Below are 21786 nucleotides of genomic sequence, written 5' to 3' on the forward strand. Positions count from 1 at the left end.
CCGTGACTGCAGGACTGCAAACAAAGAAGAAGGGATGCTTCAGCAAAAGGGATCCTAAAATATTGTTTTCAATTAACAGAACATCAAGCAAAATCCAGTGAATTTGAGGTACCGGAAACTGACATAAATAGAAAAAAACTAATAGGTTTGAAAGATGCTTACTTCTTGAAGATGAAAGTCAAAGGTTTCATGATCTCACTATAAAGGTCTCATTTTTACCTATAACTTCATAATCACTTCCCTGTGTGTGTGTGTGTGTGTGTGTGTGTGTGTGTGTGTGTGTGTGTGTGTGTGTGTGTGTGTGTGTGTGTGTGTGTGTGTGTGTGTGTGTGTGTGTGTGTGTGTGTGTGTGTGTGTGTGTGTGTGTGTGTGTGTGTGCGCGTCCCTCAGGCAGTGAATCCTCTTAGAGGTGGATTATTGGACTAAGATGTCTCCACTGAGGAGGAAAGCAAGGGAAAGAGAGCTCAAGGCAGGAGCAGTGACGGAGGGACAATGAACGTGAGACGTGCAGGGTGAAAGAACAAGATAGTGACAGGGATACAAGACGGGGAGAAGAAGAAGATGGAGAGAACCCCATGGCCCAACAGGAGCCAGGAATGGGGTAGAAGAGGGAGTGTGACTGAGGTAAGTCCCTCACTTTTCTCCTCAAAGTATTTGACATCCAAACGGCTTCATTTTCCTCCGAAACAAACGGAACGAGGCCCTTCGTTTTAATTATATAGAATTTGTTGTATTTTATCAGCGCTATCTGTCAAAACCCTCAGTCTGGCTTTAGAGGGCGGCTGACGTGCACACGTTTGTGTGTCAGCGTTTATTGAATTACCCCGGGACAAATTACAGTAATGTGATAGACTGAGGGGATCACCTCCATGCCCTCCGAGCCGTCCAGACCCAAGCAGCGAGAAGTGTCCAAAAAAGACTGGGCGCACGGATGTGTGTGTGTGTGTGTGTGTGTACCATGTAGAGCTGGCCCAAGTGAATAGGAAATATTGAGCAATGTTTTCTGTTCTCCATAGGGAGAGTCGATACGGCCTCACGTGGTGAAGCAGACGCTGCCGTGTCCCACGCCTGCTTTCACTGCCAAGGCAGGGACAGACTAACCAACGGTGGCGGCAATGTCTCTCCCGTCCCCGTGCAACCCCCCGGGCTGGAGCGTCTGCTCCGCGCTCTGCCTCCTCATCGTCTTGCTCCCGGAGGCCAGAGCAGACGACCTGAACACGACCACGACGCAGAACGGTGGCGGCTCCCAGTGTGGGGAGTACACAAATCAGGTGACTGCTGTAGACAAACACAACAAACGTGCAGCACGTTTCCCCATTGATCAAAACCTGATCCTTTTTTTAATTTGGTCTGTAGGGAAGTTTAAAACAGCGGTGTCTCTCGGAGCATGTAGAATTTACCTTAAAGTCTCAAATATTTAGTAAATATGATGTCATGTCGCTGTGATAAAATGGACACCCGTCTCCTACATGTTTCCCTTGAGTTTTGAAGAGAAAGCACTTATGAAGTGTTGAAAGATCTTTCCACTACATGTAGTATAAATTGTTGCCTTACAGCAAGCATGGTCAAACACTGAACTTCCAAAACTGAAGCCTTCATATCTCAAAAAAATATGGAGAACAAACCAGAAACATGAAGTTTTTTTTTTATTTCAAAGCTGTTGAAATATATGATTATTTTCTCAGTTGAGTAAAACAACCAGCAGAACATGAGTAATCTGAATGTCTTCATCCACCTTTTGACAGGTGTTGGAGAATGGGATGTGTCGGCTGGTGGCCACGTTGCCTCAGCTGGACGAGCGGCGGTGCCCGGATATGTTCCGCTGCACGGACGAGGTTTCCTACTGGCTGCACGAGAACGAGGAGCGGAAGCGGCAGATCGTGGTGCTGAAAGAAACCATCTCCGAGCTGCAGGAGGAGCTGAGGAACCACAGGCACCGCATCAAAGTCCTGGACCTGCAGGTGACGTTTGGACTTTAGCGGGACCTGGGTCAACTGTCAACAGCAATCCTTTCAGCTGCTTTGAGTATTTGCTTTAGCCTACCTGGAAGACCAGCTGAGTCTTCATAATGTGACTTCTTTTTTCTCGACCCACATCGGTTTGGTCTGTTTTTTTGCTTTTAAAGGCATTTGATCAAATTGAACTTTCCCCACTTGATTTGAAAGGAACTTTTCCTAGAAATCTGAAAGGACGGTTGCTTTCTTTACCACCGCATATATTCCTGGAGCGGGATACATGCAACATTTGTGTTGTATAGTCCAGTGATGTTGTGCTTGGTCATCAGGCCGGCCTCCCCCCCACCCAGCATGTCCTTGACCTTAGTCACTAACAGGATTAGCGTCCTCCTCTTCCACGTGTTGCCTCATGGGTCTCAGGCAGTGAGCTTATACCAACACAGAGTCTCAGTGGCCCGGTGGTGGACAGGAGAAGGGGCTTGTGTGTTGTGTATAAGCGTAGGGAGGCCCTGGGGGGGTTGAGGTGATGGGAGTTAGTCTTATCCTCTGTTTACAAGCTCGGAATAGATCGGTATGGCTTTAATGTTTTGTAGCTGCCCAGTTTATCCCGAGGGTGTCTGTCGACGTTATAGGTTTCATCACACAAAACACAAAGGATGGCGTGAGATCATTCTATCCGTAGAGATATCTGACTGTCATTGCGTTGCGTTTTGTGCGTGGTGTCAGAGTGCAGAGAAGATCCACCTCAACATCTCGTTGGAGCAGCGCTTTCACGAGTTGGAGTTGCACTATGCCGAAGCCACCACACTGCTGCACCTACAGGGAACCCTGATCCTGGACCTTCAGGTACTTCAGGTCTCTCTCTCTCTCTCTCTACATTTACATTTTGGCAGCTTTCCTGCACTCACTGTGGCTCTTTTGTTCAGAACCAGCTCCACAACTTGACACTCGTCGTCGATAAAGTCAAGAGAAGTCCGGGTTGCTCAATCAACATCGTCCGCCCCAACCCTCTCCTGAACGCTCAGCAGGCCCTCCATCCAGGTATTCAGCCAGCAGAGTGAACTCTCCCAGCAGAGGGTGCCAAACACCTCCTGCTCAGTCTGGTCTCTGGTGTTCGTCCCTCAGAGATGCAGCACATGAGGAACTGTCCCATCGACTGTGCCTCTATCTACTACAATGGGGTGAGAAGATCCGGTCTGTACACTGTGGTGCCATCGCTGGCAGGCGTGCCTGTCGAAGTCTACTGCGACATGGACACTGACGGTGAGTCACATTCTTGACCAATAACATGTTACATGTTACAAAGTGAGGGTTGTTCCAAAAATAACACCAGAAATAAAAAGGTGGTAAGGTGGTGAGACCAGTTTGCCACATGGCTTAGAAGGTTGTTTCCTCCACAAATGTTTTTGGACTTCATTTTTTTTGGTATTTGCCTCAGCTTCCTCGGTCCTAAGACCAACGCTGGCTCCGTGATGTAGTGTTCAGCACTATGTGGGATCCAACGCGTCCGTTGCCAGAACAATCGCCTGCAGACACAGATAGCTCTCTGCACCCCGACTGTGGCAGCAAATCAAGGCTTGATTTCATCCTGCAGAAATTAGTCGAAGCCTTACTGATGGCATTGTGTGACAATGAATAATTTGCACGAGTTGGCCAAAGTGCCGTGCATGACAGTGGCCAGTACCGCTGTCCTGGAATCCCTCCGAACGTGGCGCTCACTCCTTCTCTTTCCCCGCTTTTACCTCAGGTGGCGGCTGGACTGTAATCCAGCGGCGGCTTGACGGCTCAGTGAGTTTTGACCGCAACTGGAGGGATTACAGGGAAGGGTTCGGGGACCTGCATTCAGAGTTCTGGCTGGGCAACGACCGCATACACGACCTGAGCACCCAGGGAGACTACAGCCTCCGCGTCGACCTGGAGGACTGGAGCAACACGCACAAACACGCCCTCTATCAGAGCTTCAGGTGTGAAGCTCGCGTTAAGACGCGGTAAATCTCCGAACGCTGTATCTTCTGAGCGCTCCTCCTGTGTTCTTCAGTGTGGAGGACGAGGAGCATCAGTACCGCCTCCACGTGGCGGGCTTCAGCGGCACGGTGCAGGACTCGCTCAGCTGGTACCACGACAAGCAGGGCTTCAGCACGCCGGACAGCGGCAACATCTGTGCCGAGATCTCCCACGGGGGCTGGTGGTACAACCAGTGCTTCTACGCCAACCTCAACGGCGTCTACTACAGGGTAAGTCACACAGGCTTTCGCTTCACTCCCTCGCCGCAGGAGGAGTGTTTACTCTTCCTCTCGACCTGCAGGGAGGCCACTACACTCCGAGAGGGCTGGGGCCGCTGGGTCCCGACGGGATCGTCTGGTATTCCTGGAGAGACTCCGACTATTACTCCCTGCGTAAGGTCACGATGATGATCCGACCGCGCAGCTTCCAGAGCCGCGTGTCACCCTGAGCCACCGTCACCATGACAACGGTGTGAGCACAAAGACTGGCAGGGATACGAGAGTGTGTATAGGAACACGTGACGACTCCGGGACGTTTCAATGGACAGTTTTGTAGTGAACGAGCCTACCGAGTAATGTCCTTTTTCTGTTTTTTGATTTACATTGATCTTGTTCTTGTAGATATTTGGATGTTTTTTCATTCAGTCACGGTAAGTAAGGTTTACCAATTTTTTTTAAAACTTTTTTTGTACCGTAGTTTGATAAACTTTTAGTTATACCCCCTAAAAAAAGCTATTTCATTTCACCATATATGAAGGTTTTGTTGTAATCAACACGTCGGGCTTTCAGCAAATCAAAATGTTTTTGTATTAAAATTAAGGTTTTATTACCATGACTTGAACTAAGTCAAGATAAAAAAAAGAATAAATCTTTTTAGATATTACACAAATCTGAACTAATGTGTTAAAGTGCTCCTATCTCAAAATAGAATAATGCAGAGAAGCGATCGAAGAAGAATGTTGTGTGGATTAAGAAAAATAAACATATATAAGTATGACATATGAGACACTGTTTTATATGCTGAAATATTTCATATCCAAGATAAAGGTCACCAATGTTTTATCTAATTAAATATACAGCAAACACAAAGAATACACAAACCCAAGACTGACCGCCACACAACCACGTGGAACATATAAAAACTATCAATTCTGTATCACTATAACGCCGATCATCTTTACTCAGGTACCTTCTGTTTACTTCACACTAGGGTTTCTGTTGACCTTTGGGCTATCGGCAAGTCCACGTCAAAACAGCGCTCATGTGTCGGATAGAGGTAAAATCGGCTTTATTGCCAATAAAAAGGCCTGCAAAGTACACGCATGCGCTCAATAATTACAATTACGAGAATTCTTGAACTTTTCTATAAGATAAGAGCTATTCTGAGCTTATCTCTGCACATCCAGCTGCACCTGATGGCCGCCAGAGTGGCACGAGGGTCTAAAAGGGCTCTTTCACTTCCTCCAGCAGAAGACGACTGCGAACTGCACTCCGCACACAAACGGCACTCATTTTCATTCCCGCCCACGTCCGCGCGATACTCTGCTGCACTGAATGAGGGCTTTTGCCGTGAGGAAATCAAAGCGTGCACTGTTATGCAGTCTGAACCATATAGAGCCACGGCGTTACACTTCTCTTTCGGCAACAAACACCCATTCAAGCATTGAATAAACCACTGCCTCACTGGGTACAAATCATGGGTTTATTAAATCAAACAGAATTAAATTCTTTTTTTTTTTTTGCTCTTTTGAGTGAAAATGTATTGCAAATACTTCTATACATATAGTATCTCTCCACGACAAGAAGCACCTGTTAGGTCCGACATACAAACATACATACATGATGCGGCAACAGATCAAGCGTGACGAACAAAGAGTGAAAGAGATTAACGTTTGATTGAAATTCGGGCAGTGAAAAGCAACAACAACAAAAAAATGGATACATGACAGAGCCCAGGCCTTTGTCACAAACTCTTCTTATAGTACAAATATGTTACGATTAATGTTGCTATTACACCTTCATATCGGACACCAGACAAGGACACGTTTTCTCCAGGAGTCCAAAGAAGGGACTGAGTTAGTTTGGCAAAGAGGTTATAGAGTCACAGAGATTCAGCTCGAGATAAAAGAAGTTATATCCAAAATGTAGTCTCATGAAATGTGATACACAGGACTGGAGGGCCACAATGAAGTCAGGACTAGTTTGGGTTTTTTTTTTTTTGTCTCAAAAGGGGAAAAGCGGGATGAAGGTGGAGCTTCCTGTTAAGCTTTTGAGGAAATGCAGGATAGAGGGGGGGGGGGGGTGAGGGGGAAGGCACTGCCAGCAGTGGACATACAGAGGATACACGCTCTGTATTTGCCAACTCTTCGAGCACTCGGATTCCTCAAGGTCTACGCCTCGGCATCGAGCAAATAAGTTGGGAGAGTTCTCAGAACGTGTAGAAACGGAAACAATTCAAATGAACCCAGTATTGGATGAGACATACAGAGTAAAGCTTGGCTACTGTGTTTTTAAGCTACGATTAAAAAAAAAAAATCAACTAATTGGCTCTCCCTGTTAAAAGCAAAGCGAATGACTTTGGTTTCTGGTGTTAGTTCTTTACTGCAGCCGACGACAGTTTTGCCACATTTCTTTCTAACTTGGAAGAAAAAAAAAAAAAAAGTATTGCTGGAGAGGATTTGCACCAAAAACCTGTTTAAACATTGTTTTAACTTGGCCACAGCTTGGTGGTTTTCTTCCTGCGTTTCAAAGCTGCGGACCTTGAACAGAGGAGATGGCTCATGATAATGACATGCCATCATTGCTACTCCTACAAAAAGAAAAAAAAACCTCTTTCTACTGATGCACATCCTCATTACCTGTTCATAACCTAATGAGAGCGACAGACAGAGAGCGACTCCACAAGCTGGGGCCGGCTGCACGAGAAGGAAATGCAGCAGTGAGGCAAGAGCGAGAGAAACAGAGAAGTGAAATTTAAATTAAAGGGAGGGAAAAGAATGCAAAATAAGCAAAAAAAAAAAAAAAAGTGTTGTGGACATTGAACTGGTTCAACTCTTCTCGTCTTGTAGTGCGACTCTGCTCTCACATCGTCGTGAACTGACTGTGCGCTTGTCTCAGTTTTGCAGCAATCTGGGGAGACGAAACAAGAAAACGCTGACATGAACAACAACAAGAAAAAAAAAGCGAGAGAATCGTCATGTGATACCTTTAATTTCTCAGCACTATACGATCACACCGTGGGTCGTGACTCAACGAACAGGACAAAGACTTGCATTTAATGTGACGGCCAGGTCAATAAAAGTGTCTTACCGTCTCGTAAAACTTGACTTGCTCCTCCAGGTACAACTGCATGACCCTGTTGTAGTCATAGATACGATTGCTATGGAAGTGATTCATCTCCGCTGAGGCCGCACGACAACAACAATTAAAAAAAGAAAAGAAAAAAAAAGGGAAGAAAAGAAAGATCAGACAACATCCTGTGATTATCAGAATTCCTTTAATAATTCTTTGACTCGGGCGGTACCTTGTAATGTGTAGGACATGACGCTGACCCGTTTGGCCATGGTGGCTTTGTCCTGAGGGGTAATTTTACTGGTGGCCACCAGCTGGTCGCCTTCCTTCACTTTGTCTATGGCCGCCTGTGGGGAATGGAAAAGAAATAAACCACAACTTCAATTAGATTCGAAAGGATTCTTTTTTTCTATAGTATTGCCAAAAAAGCCTCTTAAGGTAGAACATAATTGCAGAAATCTGAAAAATCAAGATTAGTTTTTTTCGAGAAAATAAACTGGTACGTTTTTCTAGAATAACATGATAAATTTATATGCAAAAAACATTTTGGGGGTGTGTTTTTCTAAATTAATAACAACATCCAGCACAAACACACACACATATATATAAAAATGTATAAAATCATAAATCCATTTTTAATGTGATTAGTGTATACCATCGTGGGACGCTTATTATTTAATTGTCATGTACCTTATGGAATCCAATTGTATCCGGAAAGCATCCCAGAAGACCTTTATATTCGTTGTTGGTCTCCATGACGAAATGAAGGTCTTTCCTGGGCTAAAAAGGAAGCAAACAGACACGCGAGACAAGATTAATGTCAAAAGGAAAAGGTAAGCACCTATAGTTGGAACAATAAATGTTAACGTCGGGGCAGGAAATGATGCGAGAGTATGATAAGGATGAATAGACGGAAACGATTGACGACTGGACAGAACTGTGTGTTTGACAGGAGTGTGGATTCAGAGACACAACAGGGAGTTTAATATATACACAGAATAACACATGATCTAAAATATTTAACTTGTTTGTTTACAGAGTAACGTTCTTCCGTTATCCAAAGTAATGCTGCATGCAGCGGCAGCCTCTATGGATTAAAAAAAAAAAAAAAGAATCTACACTGTTCAACTCTACTCAAACTATCTCCTCTAAAGTGGGACTAACATAAAACTGTGTGGAGCAACACAAGCTTACCACACGAGTCCTTCATCTGGGAGCTGCTGAGACATCAAGAAAGCCAAAAGTTGACTTTATTGCAAACGGCCCGGGCAACAGAAGGCTCGCAAACAAGCCACAACCAAATAAAAGGACAAAAATTAAAACTTGGGAAGTGGTGGGGGGGGGAGGGGGACTTTGCCTGAGGTATCTTCCTTGACAGATACAGGACGTGAGGTTAGAAATCCACAAAACACGACTATAATCAGGAAATGTTCACAGATACTGTGGAAGAAAGTATCTGTCCACATACTGAACATGTCAGAGATACATTGTCGTTGATACTTCCTTGTTTAATTTTGACAATCTGGCCAGAACGCTTATCAACCACCATCCTAATTTTCTTGTTTCAGTTGTTGCAACTGTTGCAACGTCTCACAGCGGCTGCCGCTTCAACCAACCTGCTCGGCGACCATCTGAGCAATCTCCTCGTAGGTTTTCCCCGCCGCCGTCATGGCGTCGGTCAGGGTGGACTCCCCTGCGGCAGAGAAGGGGTTAAAGTTTCTCAGCAGGTCTTGTGAAACGTGTGGCTTCGAAAAAACAAAACACGACTGACGGCAGAGCGAACGCGCATCTGCTGCTCGTCAAGCCGCGGCGGCCACACAAAAGTCTCACACCGTGTGTGTGTGTGTGTGTGTGTGTGTGTGTGTGTGTGTGTTCTCACCTTGGTAGCCGCTGCTGGTGAAGACGGAGGAAAGGTTCTGGAACGCTTTGCCGATCCTCTGGTACTCCTTTGGCAGGGCTGAGAAAAGAGACACCAGGGTTAAAAAAAACAACTCAGCAGCACGACTCTTTTAACATAAACGGCAAGTCGTGCTGGAACTCACGGCCTGTACATCGCTTCCAGTGCTCGTTCCCCACCGTGAGGATCTCCTTCACCCCGTCGTCCATGGCTTTGGTGAACCTGCTGAACTGCTCACATTTCTGCTCGCTGCGCGCCAGGAAGTCGCGTCAGTATCAAAAAAAAAAAAAGCCCGTCGGGGCCCACGTGTCGCGTGTAACGCTTCGGTCTCAAACTCACACTTCTAGCGGGTCCAGGTCTGGACCTTCGGGCTCTATCGTGGAGAAGATCATCACTCCCACCGTCTCGTCCTTCTCTGCTTTTCTCTTCCCCATCTTCCAATCCTAAATGCGGCATCGACGGTTCAAATTTGAATGCGTCGCTCAAAGGGAAGCGTTTCATGCTGGACCTTACGGGAGCCAAAACACACCTTCTCATCCTTGTACGTGAGGAAAAGCTGAAAGACGTCGCTGTTGGAAACGACGGGGTGTCTGCACATCCTGGTCATCCAGCCTTGCAGGCGCTCCATGCGCATCTTGATGAACTCCTCCTCAAAGCGGCCTGGAGCAGAGGACGGGGGAGATCACACTTTCAACTCACGTCCTTGCAACGCCTTGCCTAGAATCTGTCGACACGTCTGGCTTTCAGACACCCACCTGTCACCTGTTTGTCGGGCAAAGAAGGGATGGGGATGGCCGATCGGAACTTGTCCAGGAGTCTCTCGTACAGCCAGTCGAAGTGCTTGTATCGGTGGTTGACCGTTCGGTTTGTGGTCTAGAAATATGAAACGAGGATTTAGAGCCCTCTGCCAGGAAATCCTGGGGCGAAAAAAAAAAAAAAAAAAAGCCCCGTCTGGATACTCACGTTGGGTGTAATCTGGTACTCGATGTAGCTCTTCAGGCCGTACATCTTTGAGCCCTTTTTCGGGTCGGCAACAATACAATCCAGCTGGGCTTGTGGGTAAGACCACACAGGCCCAACTTCTCCCATCTGAGAACCACATGTGAGGAACATTGAATCATATTTTTGTGTCATTTTAAAAACGGCTTTTATCTCACGGATTAAAAAAAAAAAAAAAGCTTTAAATGAATCACATTTTTATAATTTAATAAAGGCATCCTTTCAAAACTACTGTATATATGACACTTGTAGAAGCCGCATAAGCCTCATTTGAAAGGATTGACGTGTTTAGCGGCTCAAGGTCAATTTGATTTGGTGGGAAAGAATCCTAAAAATGTCTGTTTTGGTCGAGAAGATCGCAGACGCCTGGCATAGCACGCCTACTAACAGCATGACAAGATACTTAAAGCAGGTAGAATGACTTGTACGACATCGTATCAAGAAACGCTCACGTAATCGACGCTAACTCACATAAATCGGCAGCCGGTCTTTGCCCTTGGCGAGCTGCTTGCACAGGAGGTAGAGCTCCGGACCAGACTTGGAGAAACCCGGGAACCTGCTCGAGAAGAGAGTGAAAACATTCGCCGTTTTAATCTCTTGAAACTCTTCGGCGAGACGGGAGCGGGAACCGAACGTCACGGTGAACGGGGAAAACAAACGTAACGACCTACTTGTTAAGGGAGATCTTCATCGAAGGGGCGTGAGCTCCCCTCTGTATGGCGCCGCCGTCTCCCGATTCGGACTCGGGGTAACCGCCGGTGGACTTCACGTCGTCCCATTCGTCGTCCCACTCGTCGTCCTCCGCCCCTGAGGTCAGTCGCATACACGCACGAGGAAGCCGACTTAGTTACACATTCAGGGACGAGGGGAAACACATTCAGTGCGGCAATGAAAATATCTCCAGCTTTACTTTGCGTTAAGCTATTTTCCACTTCGGAAAGCTGTAAAAAAAATATCCCTGAATTAAAGCGCCACTCATCCCCAACGCTACGGCTCTCTCACTTTGAGAAAAAAAAGACAGTCGATTTTTCTGTAGCGAAGAAGTGGATGTGCATTAGCTTGTGGGAGATTCATAACCCAAACAAGGCGGGTTATCGGCATGCGCTAAAGATATGTTTACAGCAAGAGTTTAAAAAACAAATGCTGCCAAAATTTCCTTTATATTACTAATCGTATCTTGTGGAAGATATATCCAAAATGCACACTCTATAATTAGAATTGCTTCAAAAACGGCACATGCGGCTAAAACGACAGGAGCCAAACCACCTCCAACTGCTTCGAAATCAGATATTAAGTCATTAACCACCATTCTCTCAAAGAGTCCGTCAATTTAAATGTGAGAAAAACATGCTGGTATGGTAGGAAATAAGGGCGACAATAGCAAAACTTACAGCGAGATTCAATCTGCGCTCAAGCAACTTGAGAAAATGTCTCTACTCAAATATAGTTTGAAGATTACGGCTGTGCAGAAGAATGCAAATCAACATATTGGGTCAAATTGTCAATTAAGTTTGAGGATGTGCCACAAAAACTTAACCAAAGTGTTTTTTCATAAGTTACTCATAAACGTATAAAATAGCTATTATATATGTGCAAAAGGAAAAACTGTGAAAATAAGCAGACACAATCTCCGTCTATAAAAAAACAAAAAAAAAAAGCCGTTGCACATCCTGTCTGTCTCATCAGATCAGACATGCACATCAGCCACAAAGCCTCAACACAGCGTTAATAACAAACCTACACACGCATGCTTTAAAAAAAAAAACAAAAAAAAAAAGTAAGTCAGGCTCTTAAACTCTCATGTGCAACGTTTCATCCTTTTCTCAATCCACACAAGAATTAGTAGGCTTCCAACAGGACTGAAAAGGGATACCTGTGTAATCAATTAGGTAAGGATAGGGGTAGATATCTTTGGCGAGAGAGAAAGAAAGGAGGGGAAAAAAAAAAAAATCGGTTATTTTCTTTTGCTCATTTCGTGCATTTTTTTTTCTACAGGAGCGACTGAAAAAAAAAGAAATCATGAAAAAGAGGTCAAGTACTTTGTCTGAGTCATGAGTGAGGCTAACTTTTCCACCGTCCGTTAAAAGCACAATCGTGACTTGACGTCCTGTAAATATAGTGGAGCGTCGGAGGGAAACGCATCTGGAGTTTAAAGTCACTGCAAACCTGTGAGGATGAGGGGAATAGTGTTTAATAATGATGGGTCGTATGACTTTTGTGGTATATTTAAAAACACATCTGTCCTAAAGCGAGAGTTGACGTCATGATTGTAGAGCAACTGGAGCCAGAAATCAATATCCCTGAAAGAACGAGGAAGTGCGTCTTATCTTGTAGCAATATTTAACGTGGTGAAAAAGATCAAATGTTTGGAATGCTTGCTTTTGAGAGCGAATGTAAGCTATGCTGGAAAAAAATCAAACAACGATGGTCTTTGTACTGAACTAAAACTTTATATTTAACGCCTCCTCACACCCTCTGAACTGAAGCGTTACTTCTTTCAGCCTCTGATACGATTCGGAGTCACGATGAAACGATCAAAGCAGCTGACAGTAACGTAATGAAAGAAGTTGTGAATTTAAGAGTGATAAAGTAATAATATAATAGAAGTTGAATCCTGAGTGGTCAATGCTAATAATGAACTGTTACATCACAGTAAATCTGAGGTTCCAAAACAACTTGTGACCTTTATAGTCTTATTAAAGCATCCTCACAAACACACGTAATGTCAATACAGTCTTTGTTTTCGTATTTACCAAATTAACTTCTGTGGTTTAAAAAAAAAAAAGTAAGCAGCATTTTACAAAGCTGTAGAAAGTGTAGTGACATTTCAAAATAAAACCCTCCTGGAAGTTTAGAAGTGGAGATATTGATCAATAATGTGACTTATAGCATCAGATCTGACTGCACTGCTGGTCTCTTGAGCTTACCGGGGCCTTGGTAAGCCTGAGGGTGGCCATGTGACCCCCAGGGGTCCGCCGCACCCCTCCCGGTCTGGGTGCCCTCGGGATTCGCCGCCCAGTTGTTGTTGTTGGGCGCCCCGGAAGCGTCGGCGTTCCACGCTGACCAGGGATCATTACCGTTACTCGCCTGCAGGCGACAGAACGAGCTCAGATTAAACAATGGCGCAGACAGCGAGGACACAATGGATTCCAGTCAAGTCTGCACTCGGGTTTTAATGTGAGGGGGAAAAAAAACTAAAATAAAAAAAACTAAAAATGCTTTCCAAAAAGGTGCGATGGAGACGAGGCCTCCACCGAGCAATCTGTTGATGGATAAATCAAACTCATGAAAACAGCACGGCTTTGTAAGCGCCGCTTCACAGACGGCGTAAGTGAAAGTATCCAAACTGGTGTTTAAACAAGACCACATGCTTACCCACAAACATTTCCATTTAACCTTAAACACGTCTATTTACAGCCCCGGTGTTTGCAAAATGCATCTGCATGCCGTTCCAGCAGAGCAGGCATACACTGCGACTCTCACAAACATGCAGGCACATGCATGCGGCAGTGTCCCGTGTAGTTTGCCTGGTATATCTTGAAACGAGTTTCATATGAAACTTAAACTTGTTGTGTGGCCAATACACAATGGAGTGCACATTCAACAACACAAGAAACAGCTTCTTGCATTTGGCAGCAACTTTACTGCACAAAAAAAATAAAAAAAAATAAACAGGAATTGTACAATGATTAGCAATAAATTAAAATGCATTCCGATGATCAGTTGGAATATTTCTCAGTGTAATTATTGGAGTGAGATGAAGAAACTCGGGATCTTGAAACGTTCTCGACCGTGCCGCTGACGATTCGTACGATTCAAATGTGACCCGTGAGACGTGATTGGTGTGGCGGCGTCGGTCCTTCAGCGGGGTGAGGGTGAGATCATGCGTTTCAAGCAGGCACTAGGTAAGAGGTGGGCGAATTTGTCCAAAACGAAAAGCAGACCAATCAGAGAGGCGCTCGGCTTTGGGCGAGAGGGTGGGCTGAGGGTGGGAATGGCTCGGGGGGGGGGGGGGGGGTTGCGCCTCTGGCCACGCCCACCACCACCACCACCACCCACACAAGTGGCGATTACCTCATCGGGGGACGAAAGGTAGGGGGAAACTGGGGCGTCGGGGGCGTCCGGCTTGGGACTGGAGCCCCCAGCGTCCACCTTGAGGGGAGAAGAAGTGGACGTCATCACACGGCACACGGGGGCGAAGCTTGACACTGAGCAGGGAGTGGGGTTAACGTGATGCCACTGTGTGTGTGTGTGTGTGTGGATGAGCGTGTGCAACAGGGACGACGGCTGACACATTTCCTGCACTGACTCAACCACTTACCAGAGAGAGGGAGAGAGAGAGAGAGAGAGAGAGAGAGGGGGAGAGAGAGAGAGAGAGAAAAAGACTGATCCAGCAGTGCGCTCATTCCTGTGGAACTTCCTTCCTCACGACGGCCGAAGATTTCTACAAACGCATTTCTGCTCCGTTGTGTTTAACTCCGGCCTGCGTCAGTTAATGTTCTAAACATGGTGACAGGCCACCAGAGCGGCCCGCTCTCACTTCTGCATCTCGCTGCGCAAGAAAAACGCCGTCATTACCTTCTGCTTTTTCCACACCATCAGAAATATTTCTCATTAAAAAAAAAAAAAAAAAAAAGCAAGAGGACGTGTGTGTGTTTCTACACATTGTGCGGCAGTGATAAGAGAAGTTGGGGCGACAGAGGTTCTTTCACCGTGTAGGTGTGGTACCTGGTTCTGTGCAGGCGCTGCAGGAGGGGCGTACGCGTCGAACGAAAACAGGTCCGAGGACGCGGCGTTTCCTCCAGTCGGAGTGGGCGCGAGGTTTCCAGCCGCTTGGAAAACAGGTGTTTGCTTCCCAAGCTGGGAAAGAAAAAAGAGCGAGAGAGAGAGAGAGAGAGGATGGCCTGGTTAGAAGAGGGAGAATCTAAATTTCCATTGTGATTTCAGAAGGTACATTCCTCTGTGGCAATGTGACGGTGCGTCCGTGACGTTTCCTGGCTTTTCTTCCTCTTTATCCAAAATGTGACAGAAGCGACTGGAAGCACATTTGCTTTCCTGCTTATCGACCGAAAAACACGTCGGGAGTTCAACCTGCTTTTGTTTTGGCAGCTCTCACTTCAACCAGCAGAGAGCACTCCGCTTTTTATTGGACGTTACATAAGCGACAAATGCAGAAACCAACAGGGTCTCTTTTTTTTTGGCTTTTTGTTTTTTCTTTCCCCCCTCCGTCGTACATAAATTGGACACATAAACAGAACGGTGTGGAGGCAGATGTGGAGGTAACCTCGGGTCAGACGAACAAATGCAACCACATGTCGGCGACTCTTTGAACTCGCGCAAAACTCCACAATGTCAGCGAGAAGCCGAGAGGGGCTAAACTGTCGACGGCACGGAGTCGCGTCTCTCAGCTTCAGTGACTCACATCCCGGCGGCGGAGTCCAGAGTTACAGGATCAAGCCGGACACACACAAACCCCCTTAATCAGCAAAACGCCAAAGGAGGCACATCCTGTTGGGACTTTCGAAGTTAAAATCCAGAGACGAGACAATCCTAAAGCCTGCCTGAAAACAGCCTGTGACTATTTCTTTCCCCTCTCCGACGGATGTTCATAGTACATCTTGTACAAAGTTCATTTCCAGACAAAATAGCAGAGCGCCTTTGTTGCTCAATTCTCTGAAGGTCAAGTCAAATGCTTGCTGAAATCACCAACAGACAGTGGCGGGGAGCTCAGTTCACCTCGATGTAGTCCTCGGGCACCAGGCCAACCTCCCCTCTGGAATTCTGTGCTTCAATCCAGCCTCCTCCAATACTCTGAAACACAGAGAGAGAGAGAGCGAGCGAGAGAGAGAGAGAGAGAGAGAGAGAGAGAGAGAGAGAGAGAGAGAGACCCAGCAGGGCATCAGCATCAATCACCTGAATTGACTTTTTACAAAGTGCAGTACAACTCACACATAAATCAGATTCTTACTCTTCCCAGATTATTTATTTTCATTAAAGCAACAGGACAGATTGTAAAGCATAACTCATGGAAAACCTTGAATTTGGTTTACTGGTTCACACTATTGATGCAACATGTTAGTGAACCATGTGATCACTTTGTTAATTACACAGTGACACGGTCGACAACTAAGATAGTGATTTGATGTTTAATGCTTTATGTGATCAGATTAAACCTGTGATACATCAGGTCGACTTAACACTTTCACTTTAATATCCCTGCTTCAGTGTCCATTTAACTTCTCTTAAAATCCAGTTAATTCCTTTGCTTTTCACCCAGATTGAGACTCTGCCCCGGTTTTTATTGTATTTTTTACTGTTCGTACTTTTTTTTATAGGTTTTTATGTCTATTTATGTGCAGCACTTTGGTTTACCTGTCGGCTGTTTATAAAGTGCTTTACGAATAAAGCCGAGTTGCGTTCAGGGAATCAGACGCAGCTCCATGCAACCCTGAATCAGATAAAGCGACATGAAAGATGGACGGATGATTCGCTGCTCTACAATCCGTCTGTTCAATCTGTGCGACGCTTAAAGGATGTTTCACTTTCACACCCGCTGTAATCAGGTCGACCGAGCTGAGTCACCGGTCCGGTGCAGCTGTGGAAGTCGGACTTTTATTTTGGTACAAATTTGATCGTGTTGCTCTACTTAGTATTCAAATATAAAAATACAAAATATAAAAACACCTGTTAACCACGACTGTACGAAGTATGATAACTGCAGAAGAAAAATCCCTCCATCTTTGTTAAACATTTATCTTTTCCATGGCTCACAGAGGTGAGTTACTAGAGATATGTTACAGATTTTTTTTTTTATTGTTTATTGAAATAAAGGACATCGAGTTTGATAATTGTACCTTAAAGTCTGTGACAGCAATGACGAGCTTTCCAACAAGCTTAAAACGGACTTTGTCTAGAAAACTATGTAGGTCAGCACATGGTGAGTGACCTTTGAACTGCTACCGGCAGAAGTGACTTCATGTTTACTTCACCCTCATTTCTTCTCTCGTCTTTCCTTCCTTCCTTCCTTCCCTAATTCCGCCGTAGATATTCGTGACATCATTTATCGGCAGGTCACACAACTTCAACCTGAACACTGTACGAAGTAGACCTTCTGTAACATTGGATTATAGGTCCTAATATACAAAGTATTATTATAGATAAGTAATGCTAATTAAAAAAAATATAAAAATATCATACTGGAGGCCACAAACAAATTACAAAGATACACAAGTTTGTATCCTGAGTCCATGTATTAATTTTGATTGATCTCTTGTTGCTGTGAAAATCATTGCTGGAGTATTTGACATTAAAGTTTTTGTTTTTCTCTTCCTGTCTGTGTCAGATGTCCCGGTGAGTCGTGCTGCAGCTCAGCACATTTATTTATTCTGTAACCAACAGATCCTAACCCTAACCCTTTTTTTTTTTCTTTAAACATTTACTTGCTTGCAGTGCAACAACAGGAGTTCCTAACCTCATGTGTCAGCCCAGTCACAGTGGGTTGTTTTTGTTTTTTTTAAAACAACCCACAAGTACATGTGCAGTATATATGCCGTCCAGGAAATGGTTCCAGTCGAGAAAAAGAAAAGAAAAAGCTTGTGATATTTACCTGATTGGTGATAGTAATCGTCTCGCCTTCTTTCACCGACAACTCGTTGTTTCCAGGCTCAGCAATGAACTCATATAAAACCTTTGCCTGAATGAAATAAACAAACAATCATACAAACATACATACAGAGCTTAGTACATGATTCATTCTCTTCATATGTGCACAGACAAATACAAATGAAACACACAAAAAGCACTTTGTATAAGTCAAACTATAAAATCAACAAAGGTTCAGGTGAAACCGGATGAACTAGTTCGTCCAGGTAAATTATGCCGACGGTGTTAAAAGCCAATCAAAACAAGTCCTGATCCACCACATTACCTAGTTCCAGTTTTATAAAGAGGCCCACATCTACTAACCTGTCATTCCCCAAAGCTTCTCAGTGACATAGCCACGAATGTAAAACTAAAAATGGTTTCATTTCACACAGTTTGTGTCATTCAAGAGTCCTATTGCCTTCATTATTGCACATTTGTCTGTGTATAGCGTTGCCGGCTCACCACTACATACATCAATAAGTCCTTCTCATGACTAACTTTTAAAACTCAGGTTTATTGACCTGTCAAAGAGACTGGATGAGGAACACCAACATGATTCACATACTGGCTGGGTTATTGTTTTAAAAGACCTTGCAGAGCTTTTCAACATTTGTTTACCCTTGGATAACCTCCACATTGCTTCTATTGATAAGTATGGACCCTCTCTCTATTGTCTGAGTGATCAAAACTTTACACTGACCGAATAAATGAAAAAAGAAATGAATTGGAAACCACTTCTATAGATTAAGAAATTTAGTTTTAATAAATGTTATTCTTATCTATAATGTTAAAATATTAGATCATCATTTTAATGTCAGTATTTTAGCAGTCTGAAAAGCACATCCTTATGAAATCAAACCTCTGATGTAAACAACGACATTATTCACATTGTAAAAGGGGCAGAGACGCGTTACAGTGCAGACGGACTACATTTCCCAGAATTCCACGGGGCAGGAATGACCCGACTGGAAAGGTAGTAAAATGTCACAAGACACTTTCTAAACGAGACACATTTTCCACGCATCGCGCACAATATTCGCTTTTACATGTCATCCCAGCATCTGTTTCGAGGGGGGGTGGGGGGAAAAAGGCAAAAAGGTGCCGTTTTAAATACGCTGTCAACATACTTGGTGTCGACGGTAAAACTAAAGTTACTACTCTACAACTCCGCAGCCTTCGTTTATCGTGGGAGGGGGAAAAATGAGTCAAAACGACGCCAGACGATTCGCCACGGTCGGATCGAGGCTTTATAAAAACACAGGAAAGCTGTCAGACTCACCTTATGCGCCATTATCCAAGCATTGATCAATCATTACAAAACAGGCCCCGCTGCAGTTTTCAGGATTTCCACTCCTCAGCTGGACATTTCTCTCTCTCTCTCTCTCTCCTCCCCTCCTGCTGCCGCTGCTCCTCAAACTTCAGGCGTAAACACGGAGGTATTCCTCTGGGCGAGACGCGGACTTAAAATATAATTATATATAGAGAGATTTCCGTTAAAAACTGGAGGAAAAAAGGAGACTGTAAACGCGGGATTCGCTGAGCGCAATGGCCAAGTTTGAACCGCGTAAGTGCTGACAGCTCGAGGAGGAAGAGGAGGAGGAGGAGGAGGAGGAAGAGGGGGGGGGGGGGGGGACCGGAAAGGTGGTCCAGGTCGACTTCACTGTGCAAAAATACACTTTTAAAATGTTAGAAAACACATATGTGGGGAAATAGATTATGTATATATGGAGCAGGCCATCATTTTTTTTTTTTTTTTATTCACAAACTAGAAAATTCCAGAGGAAATTTTAATTGCCTTCCCATCTCCTTTGAGCTCAGCGTCTCCATGACAACATACGCTGATCTCCTCTGGTCTCCTTTTTTGTTTTGGGGGATTTATTAGGACAAAGTTCACTGAATCCTTAACAACGACAAAAAAAAAAAACATAACAAAATGTTCCCGAACCTTCCGCACGTTTTGATGTGCGTTTTGTGTCGGATTTGTTATTTCACAGCTGCTAACACTGTATTTTAGCGCTGCAAGAGAGTGACAATAAAGGACTATTTTATTCTAGTTACCCAGAGAAACAAATGGCCAAAAGAATATGAATTGAATTAAATTAAACAGTTGGCTTGGATGTTAATCTTTGCACATTGCCACCAGGGCAGGCCCAATAATGAACACATAAAAAATAAAAAATAATAATCTCATGTTATTGTTTTGTTGTTATTCCTCAAAGCGGAGCATGCGCATGTATTTTTCAGGTTTCCTGTTTTCTATGTTCAGAGTTTCTGACAGCTCATGTAGGGAGTGACCCGCAGCTCATTTGTTGAACTTGAGTCGCCCCCAGCTGGTCACAATGTGGTACTGCACTCACAGTATGAACACACGGTTGTTTTCAAACTTTAATTTACAGCTTGTACCGAGTTATCTCTTATAAGGAGGTGCTGCAAGTGAACCATGTGATTTATATACAATACCGATTTTTTTTTAATACATAATCAACTCGACTTTATTTCTAGACCACTTTAAAAACAACCGCAGCTTAACTAAAGTGCTGCACATAAATAGACATAAATATCTAAAAGCATGAGTTACACTCGGTAAAAAGAAAACTGTAAAATCCAATAAAATGGCAACAAATAAAACAGGCGCAGACACACTTAAATACACACTGAGATATAATGAGCTGAGACTCAAACTGTGGATATTCTCATTGTGAGGTGAGGTGAGAGTATCAACCACTCCATCACCATGAGGCGCAGGCATGTTTCCTCTGTCCGCTGAAATATAAGCAGGTGCCTTTGTATTTGGTCCATGTAATTACGCCTGTGACTATTCCAACAGTCTATTATTTTGTGTTCTCCGTGTGTACGAGTGGTGCTCTGCCAAAGAACAGAAACACCTGTCTGTGAAACTCAATACAGTTCAGAGAAAACACAGGCTGGTCTCTACGACAACATATTGAAGGCAGGGCGACTGTGTTGAACTGCACTCATTTTAGATGCTTTGGCTCATATTCTGATATATTATCATACAAATGTGAGAACAAATACATTGATCACAGTAATATGAGGTTGTAAGTTTTCTCATTTTCTCCTGCTTCTCATCTAACGCATACGGTAAAACATGCTTTAAAGACCGATCACCTTTAGTTACATTGAGTTTTCCAGATTGTTTAATGTCATATCAACTTCTCATTGAATTATTTCAAAAGTAAACATTTTGGTTTCGCTCATTAAATTGTATTTATTTATTCATTGCAGAGATTGTCACTGTATGTACATGTGCACGTGTTTACTGTATGTTTTCTTTACATTCTCAGATATAAAGACGTTTAAATGGGTTTGTGGTGTATAACATACTACCACTGCTCTATATTATCTCCGTAAACTTCCATAAGTTATCATTATTTGCAAAGAAATCTTGGTTCAATGCCGGACCATCAATTGTTTTTTATTATATGAGGTGTTATAGTTGAGTGTTGGGATTCACAGGCCTATAATTTCTCATGTTAGAGGCTTTAATTTGAAATATTTGTTCATTGTTAAACATATGGTTTTTATAACAACTTTATGTTATAATTTTAATTAGTATTCATTACACTCGCAACAAAATTGAGTCATAAAAATTGTGTTTTATTAATATTTGTCCTCAAAATTTAAAAAAGAAAATCTCCCAACTCCCAAATTGATCCTCTCCGGCTCCCAAAGCTTCAGTGGGAGTGTTGAATGAAGGGGAGCAGCAGAGTTTAAGTTTGCACAGACGAAAAAAACTAAATGTGACACTCAATCACACAATGAAAATAATAACCAAGAGAGATCAGACAGCCAGAAAGAGATGGCAATGCTTACATTCCTACAAATGAAACTGCACTGGCTCAAAGCAAAGTGTTTGATATTCGAGAAGGTGACGGCGAGCAGCAGAAACTCTACCTTTCATTTCTTCTGCCTCCTCGTCACCTCTTCATAAATCAAGCACTCCAGTCCAGCAGCGGCCTGAAAGTGGCAGTGAATG

General features: G+C 44.0%; 2 protein-coding genes across 6 annotated transcripts; one reads left to right on the forward strand and one right to left on the reverse strand.

Moving 5' to 3' along the window:
- Positions 1-1115: 1115 nt before the first annotated feature.
- On the forward strand, positions 1116-4407 carry LOC308143353 (angiopoietin-related protein 7; the record flags this gene model as incomplete). The annotated part of the gene is made up of 8 exons (XM_080514103.1): positions 1116-1271; positions 1746-1961; positions 2682-2801; positions 2882-2996; positions 3081-3218; positions 3703-3919; positions 3994-4189; positions 4261-4407. 8 exons carry the CDS (start codon positions 1116-1118, stop codon positions 4405-4407), a joined length of 1305 nt encoding a protein of 434 aa, XP_080370229.1.
- A 1234-nt stretch (positions 4408-5641) lies between these two features.
- On the reverse strand, positions 5642-19354 carry snx9b (sorting nexin 9b). 5 transcript variants are annotated; one of them, XM_080514361.1, is made up of 20 exons: positions 19069-19354; positions 17752-17838; positions 15882-15956; positions 14874-15005; positions 14220-14297; positions 13073-13232; positions 12019-12054; positions 10817-10952; positions 10617-10701; positions 10110-10235; positions 9902-10019; positions 9676-9806; positions 9486-9589; positions 9292-9395; positions 9129-9206; positions 8866-8942; positions 7940-8029; positions 7482-7596; positions 7268-7359; positions 5642-7087 (listed from the first exon to the last, which is right to left on the reverse strand). In XM_080514361.1, the coding sequence occupies exons 1-20, from the start codon at positions 19078-19080 to the stop codon at positions 7040-7042; spliced, it is 1884 nt and encodes a 627-aa protein (XP_080370487.1). In that variant the 5' UTR covers positions 19081-19354; the 3' UTR covers positions 5642-7039. The 5 variants fall into 5 exon arrangements, with proteins under 5 accessions (XP_080370487.1, XP_080370486.1, XP_080370490.1 ...); XM_080514360.1 differs by having other exon boundaries at positions 10617-10704; XM_080514364.1 differs by lacking the exon at positions 14220-14297 and having other exon boundaries at positions 10617-10704.
- Between the last annotated feature and the right edge of the window lie 2432 nt (positions 19355-21786).

This window comes from Blennius ocellaris (assembly GCF_963422515.1).
Source record: "Blennius ocellaris genome assembly, chromosome: 18".
Taxonomy (NCBI): Eukaryota; Metazoa; Chordata; class Actinopteri; order Blenniiformes; family Blenniidae; genus Blennius; species Blennius ocellaris.

Coding starts and splice junctions, on each gene's coding strand:
- snx9b (XM_080514360.1), bottom strand. Junction 10,020..10,109: donor AGTACCAGATTACACCCAAC/GTGAGTATCCAG, acceptor TCATATTTCTAG/ACCACAAACCGAACGGTCAA. Junction 7,360..7,481: donor CATGTCCTACACATTACAAG/GTACCGCCCGAG, acceptor GTGCGGCCTCAG/CGGAGATGAATCACTTCCAT.